We start from the raw sequence: 13,139 nt of genomic DNA on the forward strand, positions 1-13,139 counted from the left end.
GTTGACTGTTCAGTTTCAAGTCGAAGTATTGTTGAACCTACTTTTTTCGACTCTGCTTGGGATATCGAAAGATTCAAAATGTAGCAATTTTCCTCACTTGACACAGTTTCTGGTCGCATTTTCAATTACCCGCACTAATATACGGAATACCAATAGTGTGGTAACATTACTATTATTCAAGGTTATAATGAATTGCATTTCTTGGGCGTTCGAGTCTCGAGTCATGTGACTTGGTCCACATCATACGCAATGACTCAAGTACAAGTTGAGTTAATACACAGATTGACTCAACTCAAGTAAAGCCTAGCAACATTGTTCAAGATATAAATACAGAGTACCCAGCATGAAATACGATAACAAAGCTATGCTTTCACACAATAGAATTTGAGAAGTAATCCTATCTGCGTCTAGACATTGTTCACAAAACAACGCAGCCACATAGCTAACAAAGCACCAAACCAACCGCTTCAGACTCTTGAAAATCTCCGAGCAAGACTCCGTCTTTAGGCCTGGCTCCGGACTGCTCAGTCTGCACTTCTTTCTGTTCCAAATTGGGGGTTGGTCCCAGCGCGATACGCAGCAACGAGCTGCAGACGGACACGAGTCCAGAGTCCCAAGGCAGCAGCCCCCAATCGAAACAATAGTCGGGGTCGCACGGACCCAAGCGGCGGGGCATGAAGTCGAGCTGCGAAGACTCCCTGTCACACAACCGCAAGAGTCGTGTTCGCGATCATGTTTTTATGATATATTACACATAATATTACAATTAGAGATAGGAAGAATGGAAGTCGAGTAACTCTCAGCAAGACATCGTAACAGAATGATATGGACCTCATAATAATAATATAACATGCACCTTCAAAAATACAATACGGCTTCTAAAGGGCTTCTTGGAGGTACAGAACTTCAATACACACTTGAATAGTATACTCATATTGAAATGAGCCCGAATATTTCCGGCTGACACTCGTCAGGGGTAATCGTCAGCCAACTAGCAGAGAATTGCAAAGGAACACTGAATGTCAACAATCGAATCACAAAATATGACGCAAGCAGCATGAAATTCCGAATTATCGGGGCGTATCGAGTTCTGTAACTCAAAGAAGCTCCACAAATGGAAATAAGACAACAGACCAGCATCATTAGGGTTTCGTTACTAACTAACCACCTGTGGAAAATACGACGGGTCCCGTAATTAGGCAGTACCGCGTACAGCAATATACCCTCACCTTCTCTTGTCATCGTAAAAATACACCGTTACGAGGTTTTCCGGCGAGACGTTTACGATCGTCCCTTTTTCGTCGACAGTCCGCGGAAATTCCGCCTTGCGCACCACGTTACCGCCGACGTACATCCGCTCGTCCACCCTGCCGATAACGGCCAACGCGCCAAACACCAGACTAACGCAATTGGCTTCGGACCGGCCCGACTCGATGAACGCGTCGACGAGAAGCAGGGCGTTGATGATCATATCATTGATGGTGTCTTTCCACACACGTTTCGGATGTAACATTCTGAGAAAAAGCGGGGCACGCGATCACGCTTGGCAGAGACTGCTACCGCAGCTCAGAGCCAGAGCTGGTCAAAGTAGTCACTGTCGGTAGTGTCTAAAACAGTTGTTCCCGACCTTTTTTGATGTCAGAGCCTCATTTCAAACTTCAGAGTATGTATTGGAGCCGCATGAAAACACTCGAGTAGGCAGTACAATTTGAGAAGAAAAAAACGTCATTTTTGAACACACCTTATTATTTGTATGAGGTGCTCCGCGACACAGCTCGCGTGGTCCGCAAATAACGATAAACCCGGCAGACATGACGTTTTCTGTCCTACTGCTGCAAATGAATGGCAATGTCCGTGAATCAAGCACATAAACGACGCCAATTCTTATGTACACAAATTACTTTGATCCCGCGTCGATTGGGATCCGATCGCCAAATTGCCAAGGGTGTTGAACAGATAGAACACCGTGTCCTTGTGACGATTGAGCCGCTCGAAATGGGGAGAAGCCAATAATCTTCCGTAAAGCCGAACGGCCTGCACTTGTTTCGGCATTTGCCTCCCGGTGACTGACGAGTAGTCGTGACCGATGTAATCTGAAGCAAGATGTCGATGTTACTCGACATGACATGTACAGTACCTGTGTATTGTATAGTCAACGTGATATTCTAGAATCTAGATTGCTGAAAATCAGCAAAAATACCTGTTTATATAGTGTGTAATATGTATATTAGGATTGAATAGTATATCCATATTGATATGAACCCGAATATTTTCGGCTGACACTCGTCAGGGGTAATCGCCAGCAACTAGTAGAGAATTGGAAAGAACATTGAATATCAACAATCGTATCACAAAATATGACGTCACATGCATGAAATTTCAAATAATCGGGGCAGAAAGATCGCTCAAGCTCAACGTTCTATTTTTAGATGGTACACAAACTCCTGCTGACACAAATTGGGTTGGCGTAATTTGATAAAAGTCGACTCCAAAATTTGACTTTTATCAAATTACACCAACCAAACCTGTGCCTATAGAAGAAGTTTGTGTACATCTAAAAATAGCGCCTTGAGCTTAAGCGCTCTCTCCGCCCCAATTATTCGAAATTTCATGCCGGTGACGTCACATTTTGTGATAGGATTGTTGATATACAATGTTCTTTCCAATTCACTACTAGTTGCTGACGATTACCCCTGACGAGTGTCAGCCGAAAATACCCGGGTTCATTTCAATATTTATATACTATTCAATTGTATACTGAAGTTCTGTACCTCGAAGGTCTTCAAATATATATTAGGGTTGTTCAGAAGCAACTATTTATATAAATTTTACCGGCTGGTTGATTAATTGGTAGGTTGGCTAAAATACACTGTGCATCCAATTTGGCTAATTACAATCAGTAGAGGCGAAGCTATTGGAGTTTGGAATTTATCAAAATTATTGAAAATAAAATTTTCAAATTTTACTGAAATTGTTAAGATGTTTAAATAAAACGATGCATCTCAGGTTTGGCTCAATTCCAACCGGTAGAAGCGAAAATAATGAAGAAAATTTTGGATTTGAGAAAATAGTATTTACGGTAGGCAGCTATCAAATTTCCCACCATAACTACTATTATTTTAAAATACGAAACTTTATTCTTGAACAACCCTACTAGATATTTTAATGCTTGTGGTGATTATACCAAATCAAAAACCATTAAACTGTAAAAACTAGCACGTCTTCTTTATCATCCAAATGTTGCATAAAAGTGCAGGGTATTTCAGAGGCTACGGAAACGAACCTTGCAAACTAGTGATCCAATCTTGGGTAACAAAAACACGACATAAAGCGCTGTTGCCGAGTAAAGCACGGACAAAATAAAAGCTGGCCCAGTCGTCGTCAAACTCCTGCAATCAGAACGTGGTCGTGAACAACGTGAAATTTCCTAGCAACGCTGTCACTCACCTCTATGAGTATATGGTCGGTAGCCGGATTTAGGATGTTCAACAGTCTCTTTGATACGATTCTGGCCGCGCCCTGGTTTACATCGTCCGAAGTCGCCAGCGTCAGAAATTGCATCTGCAAAATGATCTAGTGTGAAGATTACCGGGGTTGAAAACTGAAAATAAACTGTCACTATACCGGCAAACTCTAACTCAGTAATTTCAGTCTGTGTCAGTCCACAAAATATATTACAATTTACTATCTCAATTGCAAGGTGAGAGAAGTCGGACACTCGTAATTTATTTAGAAAAAATAAGGGCCCATTTAGAGATTTGGTATGTATTCTTCAGCATATGATACACATGTTTCTTCCTGTCATAATACATTGATCATGGTCTACTGTGAACTCGTGCCGCAATACTGAGCGTTGCGACAAACTGTTGAAAAGTAGCCTGCAATTTGTCCGAGACCAGTAATATGTGAGAGCTCTGAAGACTTTTCAAACAAAACTGTATCGTAGAGGCTAGAAAACGGAAAAAGTTGGGACTTTGCTTGCGGAAACTTTGATGGAGCCCTGCACGAGATGCAATACCAAAAAGACAGCGGTAAATTTTTGATGCAATTGCAGCTTCTAATGTTTACTTTTACGTTGCACGCTTTTGTAGAAATTACGTTTTGGGTTTTATCGCTCCCCAAGATAAGAAGGTCGCGACCACAAAGTTTTCGGGGCTTAGGCGCTTAGGTAGGAAGTCAGAAACACTGTGTTCATTTTTGGCCTTCGACATTCTTTCTTCGATATTCTGGATTAGTTTACCCTGGTTCGTTGTTAGTGTATGACATTATTTCATTTGAAAAACCATTTACTCTGGTTCTGGTTGACACGAAGATCGTCATCATATCGCCGGCACCAGTCACCGATAAACACTGTTTTTTTTTCTGTTTCGGTTGACGTAATAAATCTCTCTCTCTTTGCATTGGGAAATTTACGAGACTGCGAAGATAAAAACATCTCCGTGATTGCACCTGCATCGTGTAACTGCACGCTCTTTTGAGCAGCATGAGCGGGTAATCAAAGGATTTCGTCTTGTCCTTTTTCTTGATTTCGTAGTCCTCTTTCGGGATTTTGTCCAGGCACGAGTGGCCTTCTTCGTAGCCTGCGCAGAAACGTTGCGGCTCGGCGAGCATGACGTCGTACTTGTCATCCTTCCCAAGTCTGCACAAAACATCAGAACGCACAATTTGTTAATCACCTACACTCGGCTGAACGCTTAGCTTGCAAAGCTTTTGTGGCATGAGATTAGCGAGCCATCCAACGTTAACCTCAATACTAAAACACCATGTAAATTCGGTAGGATTATAACCAAATTGTTACAGATGAGCAAAAACATACCATCGTAAACTGACTATGGCATTGTAGTACAGTAACTAACTATCGATTTATTTACATAAAGGTAACCAATGTGGCTTTAGTTTGGCAATAGTTTGCATTTTGTCGGTGGGAAAACTTGGAATAACCTCCCTGGGGAGCAGATACCAATACCGCCACGGCAATTTAAAACTAAATTTAAAAATTATCTTCTCCAAACGTACTTTTGATATTTCCTCATCTTTTATACAATCCTTGTTCTAAATTTATCCTTTATTACACCTTCATAAAAGTTTAACATCGCGTTGTTAGTCATGTATAAATTGAATGTTGACTCTACGCATATGTGTGTAATTTGATATATATTATGTTCACGTAATTACCTATTATGCATGAAACACTCGAAGCGGGTGGCGACTGACTCTGAAGGCCTAACGGCTCCTCGTCGTCTCCCAGTCTATACATACCGCAATTTGTTTTGTATACTTCTTCATTTATTGATGTCACGAATAAAAAGCCTATCCATCTAAATATCTACCTTTCTATCTTTAAGCAACATAGAGCAGAACCGACAGCCAGGGCATGGTATGGTATGGATCGAAATTTCGGTATGGAGTATGGGAAGGTGTAAGTATGGTGTGGTACTTTGACAATGATCTGACTTTCGATTTGTCGAATCGATTGCGTACCTCAGAAAATCAATCATTGACAGGTCTACGTTCATATCTCAAATTGCGAATCAGACTCATCCTCCTCAGTCGAAAGGTATTTGAAGAAAAAAAAGTTCTGCAACTCGGATATGAAGGAAAATAATATTAATCAAAATCAATATATCAATATAATATTCATGAATATCATAAAAAGGAAGGATATTCGACCGCTGTCGCGTTACAGCTTACATTTCCTTTATCGTAACTACTACTCAGTAAACTACCAAGTACCATTAGGAGTTTTAAAATAAAAAAATAGAATATTATCTCTGAGACCTGAGAGGTTAGGCAACTTCTAAAATATGGAAAAAGTATCAAAATGTGATATGAAAGAATATTGCTACGGTATGGAAAATTGCAAGAATGGAATCGAACGATTGAGGTGGGTATGGAGTATGGAAATTCCCCATTCCACACCATACCATACCACGCAGCAGAACGTAAGAGAATATAATGAGACGGTCACATCAAGGCAACAATGTACCGGGCAAAGGAACTAATCAGATAAAAGTAAACAATGCTAAATGACGGAACAACACACATACATAATTTGACCCTGTGACCTCGATTCCAAAATTCACTCTTTTTCACACTACATTTTACCAGAACATATCAAAATCATTGCTCTGGACAACAACAAAAATACGGTACAGTTACCATATGAGGTCAAAGTAGTTGAGTAAGTAGCACAAGTAGGTAAAAACTAATTGAGTACTTCAAAAAAGTAGAAGTATTCTGCTACCGATCATTGGCACCTTTGACTGTTGCAATATGGGTCCGAGATCCCCGCTTACTTCCGCAGGAATAGCATTTGGATTCTGACCGCAAACATACTTTGATTCAAATCTTTGCCGGTCCTCACCTGTACGAGTTACATATGCCGGTCCTCTCCCATTTGACGCGGACCCAGCCGTCATCTTCCGGAAGGTCGATGACGCGCCCTTGACCGGGCGGGGAGCCGTCCTGCTCATCCCACTTCCAGTCCCTGCCCCTTACCACTTTCGTGCCGATAGAAACCATCGCCACAAGCTTCGGGCCGGCTTCGAGCTCCGGGTGACTGGCTTTCGATGATAACAGGGTCAAAGCGTCTTTTGGGTTGGCGTCAGCGTCGGGGTCTGCAAGGCGTTGAATATGGTAATATAGGGAGAGGAAGCAAAGATGAGACATGCATTTTTTCAAAGAACAATTTTCTAATGGGCGGATTCCTTCAACTATGTATTTTCCATTACGTCCTAAAATGTCGAGTCATTTTATGCATTCGAAAAAATGTCTAGTCGGGTCATGTCGGGTAACCAAAAAATCGCGACTCGAGTCGAGTCATGACTTGAGTCAATACAGCCCTGCATTTCAGGCCGTAAAATCATTACTTCTACTTGGAATTGAGTAGAAATTTAGTGCGGTACTCTTATTTCTATTTGAGTAGCAAGACTGATTAATTCGAGGCTTATCGATATGCAATCCACTTCACCATGTCAGTTCCGCACCTGTCCATCTAGTACCACTATTTCATTATGTCACATTCTTAAGTTTTGCATAAAAAAATCGACTGACCCGAGTCATCGGCACGGGAACCGTCCATTTTGATACCGAATTCGCTCAATATGGTCAGGATTTTTTCGAGAAGAGTCTGGCAGCCCCAAAGCACCGACTGCGCCAGGCAGCTTTCCTCGTAGCTCCACAAGAACTGCAAAGTCTGACTTTCCATTATCAAATTCCTGCAAGCACGGTTCGATTTCAAAAGATCGTCCGAAACTTTAAAGCGTAGTCGCGCCCTACATGCTTTGAGACAGCAACACCTGCTGGTCGATCGTGGACGACTTCACGGCCGACGCGCCGTCTCTTACGTCGTCCGGATATTTTTCGCGGTTCTTTGCCAACGACAACGCTTCGATGGCTGTGCGCCTGAATTTTTCTACAATGTGTACACATAGGTCAACGTTATATCTACGAAGCATCGCAACGGGTACGTTCTTACTTATCGCCCAGATTCCAAATTCTTTTTGCGCCAACTTGTAGCTGAAATCTACGGCGTAATTGACAGGTATGCGTTGTTCCGTGGTGGCTACGACATCGTCTTTATCGGAAACTGGCTTGTCTTCGCTTGCTTTAGGATTACGCAGCTGTTCCATCTCTATTTTCTAATTAGTAGCACCGATTGTTGTATATAATCGTGATTTGAATAGTATATTCAATATGCATGTTGAAATGAACACGAATATTTTCACGTGACACTCGTCAGGGGTAATCGTCAGCAACTAGTAGAAAATTGAGTTTTGAAAAGTGAGTAATTCTAGTTTCAAATTTTGAAAAGCGAGTTCTTCTAGTTTTAGTTGACAATTTTGAAAAGTGAGCAGTTCTAGTTCTAGTTATGAGTGTTGAATAGTGAGTAGTTCTAGTTTTAGTACTAGTTATGCATTTTAAAAATCCAGTCTGCCTCCGGTATCACTTGGGTAAAACAGGACAAATTTAACCGCACACCAAAACAAACGGGCGAGTCACGTCGCACTCACTCTCGCCGCCTCTTTCTTCAAATACTTTTCTAGCGCGTTCGCCGGTATGCTGTCGGCCAGCTCGTCGAAAAGCGTGCTCCACGAAACTTGCAAGCAGAGATACGTCGACGGCGTCGCGTAGTCTTCGCAAAATATTGCCAGCATCTCGCGGAGCGCGAGGGTCGCATTTCGAACGCTCGTCTGACACGTGGTGAGGGTGTCGCGAATCGCGCGCGAGTCCGTCTCTGAAAAAACGACACTTGTCACCAGGGTTGTTACCAAGTCGCAAGGTTCCGAGTCGCAAGTCAATCTCATTTTTATAGTTTTGACCAGAGTCAAGTCGAGTCATTTTCAATTTACCGCAGGTTGGGAACCACTGAAACACACCCATGCTTATTCAGTTTTCCCTGGCATCAATAGTTCGCTACTAGTAAAAACAGAGAGAAAAGACACGCAGCGAGTCAACAGATACTCACGGCAATTGAAGACATATTCTAAAATCGCATTTGTCGTGCTCTCCTCAATGGCTCCGGTTCCGTTTATGGTGTGTTTCAAACTTTCAAAATCTGACTTTGAACTGACAACTGTATAAATCAGTCCCCAATAGTCGACCGGAGATTTCCTTTTTGGATTTTTGTTCTCTTTTTTCAACTGAAAAATAATCAGACCTTGGTTTAGATAAAGCCTGAATGAAAGGCAACAATTACCCATAAATTAGTCAAACGCTAAAAAGCAGACATTTCTATTCCTCACCTCTTCGGTAGACTCGTTGGAGTCGCCGGAATTCAGCACGTCGCTGAAATCATGTTTCTTGATCAAGTCAAACGCGGATTGCCAGCGGCTTTTGGGTCGAAGGCGTTGTCTCGTGCATGACGCCATGAACTTTAGTGGCGCCGGGGCGACATCGGTCAGCAAAAAACTCAAACGATCCAGCAGCGGCGTGCAAATCTCAGCATATGACCTGAGACATAGAAATTAATTCTTATCAACAAACATTCTAGTATAACATGGGAATTTCGACTGAGTCTGAATGATACTATTAGCCAAGCACCTTTATAACATTGACTACACAATTCGATAACGACAACAAATAAAATATGTCTTCAGACTTGTACACACCAAGTTCAGTAATGAAAATTTCCGAGAGAAACAAATAACATTATGAATCATATACACCTTTGAGATTGGCTTACCCATTTCTCCATCGAAACAGATGGAAAACAACAACCTCAAGTGGAAATTAATTCTTATCAATGAATAGTTTAAGTACGAAATGGGCATTTTGACTGAGCCTAAATGGTGATGAGCTGATAACAGTTGAAGCCTAGCTATAACAAAGAAAACTTCCAAGCAAATGAATCAGACAATGATGAGTCATATACACATTTGAGATTGCGATCTTATCTAAGAGATTCTATAACTATATCTCCGACCAAAAAATTGCAAACAACATACTTTCCCGAACTCTGATGTTCCTTGACTAGATTCAGTTTCGCTTTTCCGACAATCCTACAAAGTTCGACGATCGCAGCCGGGGTTTTCGCGTTCTTCGACACGTTTGTCTGAGAGCCATAACGCAAAGCCATGTCCGCCAAGTTGTGATACTTGAGCAAGCACGCGAGCAGTCCTCGGCCAAACTGAAAACACGGCAATATTGATGCATTCGCAACTGAAATGAATTATGTTGGAAAAATTACCGATGTTGATATACAATGTTTTCCCCAATTCTATACTAGTTTTCGACGACTACCCCTGACTAGTGTCAGTCGGATATATTTGGGTCCATTTCAATATGAATATACTATACTATTCAGTTCTAGGTGTGGTTGCGAATTTTGAAAACCCAGTAGTTTTAGTATGTCTGGTTACCTCTTCCAGACAGAATTTCGCTTCGCTGCCACCGCTCGAGAAATATCCGATTTTCTTCGACATCTGTTCGAACTTCCTCAAGAAATTGCACGCAGCCAACTCCATTTCTTTGCGTTCCCTTCCGTCGAACTGCGATTCGTTGATCACGAGCAGCAGAAGAAATTTCTGGATCGCGAGACTAGGTTCGAGACGATAGGGAGACGTGTTTGGTTCAAGCACTGACACAAAAAACAAGCTATAATCACACAGCAAATATTCAATTTGCGGTACGGTAAACACCTGAATCGTTATCAGCTGCATTTTCCTTGGCGTTTAGGCCGTGCTTGAATAGGCATCGCACGGGTTCCGGAATAGCGGTTAGTTTTTCGCGAGCCTTTTCGTGTTTCTGACAATACAGAATTGGAATGGAAGTCGCTCACCGATAAAGAAAATACAATTGAACAGGTTAAAAACACTGCAAATTACATCCCGTTTAACAGAGCAGCGCTCTCCAACATTTTTTGGAGTGGTGCACCCTGCATAGTTGTAACTCTGACTCATGGATACCTGTAAGGTCAAGCTACATAAACTGCGTATGTCAGCTATAAATAATGTGTCATCAGTTTCATCTGTCTGTTAATTTGAAAGATATCGGTGTTCAGACATCACACTACTTAAAAGATGTGATCACCTTTCATATGGTTGCCAAATATTGGTCTGTTACAGATGCTGATTACTGAAATTACATCGACAAAACCACGAGTTAAGATATAATCGCACTTGATATCCTAGAAGGTGCGTGGCTAGAAAAATGGCAAGCGATCGTGTGCAGTGCGTCAAGCCGGACACGTAATCTTCCAGGTTGCATAGCGGTTCGGCGAAATCCGTTTTCTTCTGCTTGCGACGACGAGCTTTTCTCAAATCGATGTAAGGAAGCGAGTCTAAACGGGGGATACTGTGCTTAACGTGTGATAAAGCGATGCAAACTTATCCCAGAACTACTTTCCAGGTCTACTTTTCAAAATCCAAATTGTAGTAGTAGTTTTTCTGAAAACACATCGACAATTTCATACAAAAATTTGCACACTAGGATAGTGACTACAAAGAAAAATTGTTACCTTCCGGTTTCAACTTTTTGTCGGAAGTAGAAAACTGCAAAACCGACTCCTCTTCTTTGGCCATACCGGGCGCGCGGGCGTTGAAACTGTCGAGGGCCTTCAACAATTTCGCCAGCTCTCGGACACACGTAAAATCTGAAACGTTTTCCGTGTCCGACGTGTCGCGGAACACCTGATTTTGAGCGTCCTCCAAATTCGTCAGAGTCAACGAAGTGATCTGTAAAGCGTTTTAGAAAGACAAAAACGACTTGAATTTGTTCGTTCAAATCTGCAAATTTTATAAGTTTGAGAAGGGACACTCAATCGGCGGGCCTTTGAAGTGTTGGATGCTGACGTCATACTTTTTCTGTTTTACTATCCATAAGTGGAATATTCGGATATGGCCGACAGGCGGGAGAGTTGACCCTACGTATTTTTAGTCATCATCACAAGTATACGGTAAATCAACGGAAAAAGGGTCAGAGAAACCCAGTACCCACGGTTACATCGATCGGATTTGGCAGAGAGACAACCAAAAATGTCAGTGAGATTTCTAGTGGATCTAAGAAAATTTTGCCTACTACTGAATATGAAACTTTCCCGATATTAGTAGAGAAACCCTGCGTTAAAGGCACGAATCCACTGTACAGCAATCATTAATTGGGGGAGGGGGGGCGTAAGCCAATTTTCATGGCGGGGTGAGCCCTGGCGCTCCGAGCGGCGTGTTTATCACATACTCCTCCGATGATTAGATGAAACACGAGAAGCTTGCCAGTTTATTAAAGAACTCAATGCAATGTAATTCATATTTTCTAACGATCGCTTTTCACCTCCGCAAGTTGGTCTGTTCGGGCTTACACTTTCACACATTTATTGTAAAGTCAGCCAAGTAAAATGGAGTAAGTTGAAACAGAATTGTTGTTCGTTCTCTGGAATTGAGCCAAAAAAAAAGGATTTGGTAGCAAGAAACAATATTATTATTATTTTATTTTTGACTATGTCCTCTGTTAGGAAGATTTGTCTTCTACAAAGCAAGAACGAAAAGTATGAGAATCAATTTAGAGATTATGCATTGGAGTAATAGACAGTGCGATTGGAGCATCAAAATTTTGTAAATAACATACCAAAGGCTGTAGCACGATACATCCGGCGTCCCGGTTGATCGTTTCCGAAACCTCAATGTATTTTTTCGTCTTGTCGGCGGAAGACGCGTCCATTGCTTCGAAATCAGTCACAATAGAAGATGCCGTCTTCAAAACGACTGACACGTGTTCGCACAAAAGTTTCGTGTATTCGTGCAACATTAGTAAACATCCATGGGTTGCCTGAAAAGTCAAGCCCTTTAACGCTGGACCTTAAATACTTCATCTAATTCACAAATAATGAAAAAATTCGGGTTTTAGCTTCAACGAGATGAACTAGGGATGAATTTGTAGATATTTCAGTGTTCATACATTTAAATGCAGATGTCTCAGAACTCAAATGTGCTTGTTGGCCGATTTCCTGGTCTTCGATAACGCCGCGGTCAACAGCATCAATAAGGGTATTCAATATCTTTTCAAGTAAGCCTCATTTGATGGGATGAAATTGTCAAAAAGATTTACTTTGGTGTATTGGAACAGATAAACAACAACACAAATATAATAATTAATGTGTCATAGTATCAGAAATGCCCAATCGCTAAACAGCCCATTGGTGTTACAGGGGTGAAGCGTACCACTACGTTACTATTCACGCTTGAGTGGAGCTAATAACGAGGATAACGGGATGCAATATGTAACTAACTATGCATCAAGCGTACCACATAATGCCCATGGTTGACATAACGACTTGTTTAGATATACCAAGCTATGATCTTCTGATCTATTACTATTCTCAATGATACGTGAATAGTATATTGCCTCCATGGCTGTAACCAAGTCTCGGTGTTCTTTCTGATTTTAACATTTGACAGGAGTCAACTAAAGGTATAATCATTTTCTCACCGAATCAGTCCCAGTCCAAGTAATTCTACGAAGGTTACGTCCAAGTCCCAATTTTCAATCACAAATCATCTAGGTGTCATGCTCTATCACCGTGAATAGGCATTTAGGTGTAAAAAGAGATCTTCCACTGCATGGTAGCATTTGAAAGGGATGTGATGGTGAAATTTCTCGATTTTGGAGCAATTTTACAGTGAATTTCAACTTTTCAAATGTGAATA

The 13,139-nt window shown here is 41.5% G+C and overlaps 1 protein-coding gene across 5 annotated transcripts in view; it reads right to left on the reverse strand.

Moving 5' to 3' along the window:
• LOC145457616 (E3 ubiquitin-protein ligase HERC2-like) overlaps positions 1-13,139 on the reverse strand; it is a 102,326-nt gene that overhangs the window by 74,920 nt on the left and 14,267 nt on the right. For 3 of the 5 annotated variants that reach the window (XM_080335837.1, XM_080335838.1, XM_080335834.1), the window contains exons 23-42: positions 12,061-12,261; positions 10,958-11,174; positions 10,620-10,780; positions 10,140-10,245; positions 9,861-10,078; positions 9,447-9,628; positions 8,745-8,952; positions 8,468-8,642; positions 8,013-8,236; positions 7,478-7,640; positions 7,279-7,414; positions 7,054-7,217; positions 6,365-6,617; positions 4,450-4,639; positions 3,448-3,561; positions 3,284-3,389; positions 1,893-2,093; positions 1,742-1,832; positions 1,230-1,514; positions 464-698 (exon numbers count right to left, since the gene is read on the reverse strand). In XM_080335837.1, coding sequence (XP_080191963.1) covers positions 464-698; positions 1,230-1,514; positions 1,742-1,832; positions 1,893-2,093; positions 3,284-3,389; positions 3,448-3,561; positions 4,450-4,639; positions 6,365-6,617; positions 7,054-7,217; positions 7,279-7,414; positions 7,478-7,640; positions 8,013-8,236; positions 8,468-8,642; positions 8,745-8,952; positions 9,447-9,628; positions 9,861-10,078; positions 10,140-10,245; positions 10,620-10,780; positions 10,958-11,174; positions 12,061-12,261 — 3,630 coding nt within the window. The remainder of the gene's footprint in view (positions 1-463; positions 699-1,229; positions 1,515-1,741; positions 1,833-1,892; positions 2,094-3,283; positions 3,390-3,447; positions 3,562-4,449; positions 4,640-6,364; positions 6,618-7,053; positions 7,218-7,278; positions 7,415-7,477; positions 7,641-8,012; positions 8,237-8,467; positions 8,643-8,744; positions 8,953-9,446; positions 9,629-9,860; positions 10,079-10,139; positions 10,246-10,619; positions 10,781-10,957; positions 11,175-12,060; positions 12,262-13,139) is intronic. The other 2 variants (XM_080335836.1, XM_080335835.1) reach the window with 2 other exon arrangements.

Source organism: Botryllus schlosseri, chromosome 15, assembly GCF_051294905.1.
Source record: "Botryllus schlosseri isolate E-star chromosome 15, Bs_hap1, whole genome shotgun sequence".
Classification (NCBI taxonomy): domain Eukaryota; kingdom Metazoa; phylum Chordata; class Ascidiacea; order Stolidobranchia; family Styelidae; genus Botryllus; species Botryllus schlosseri.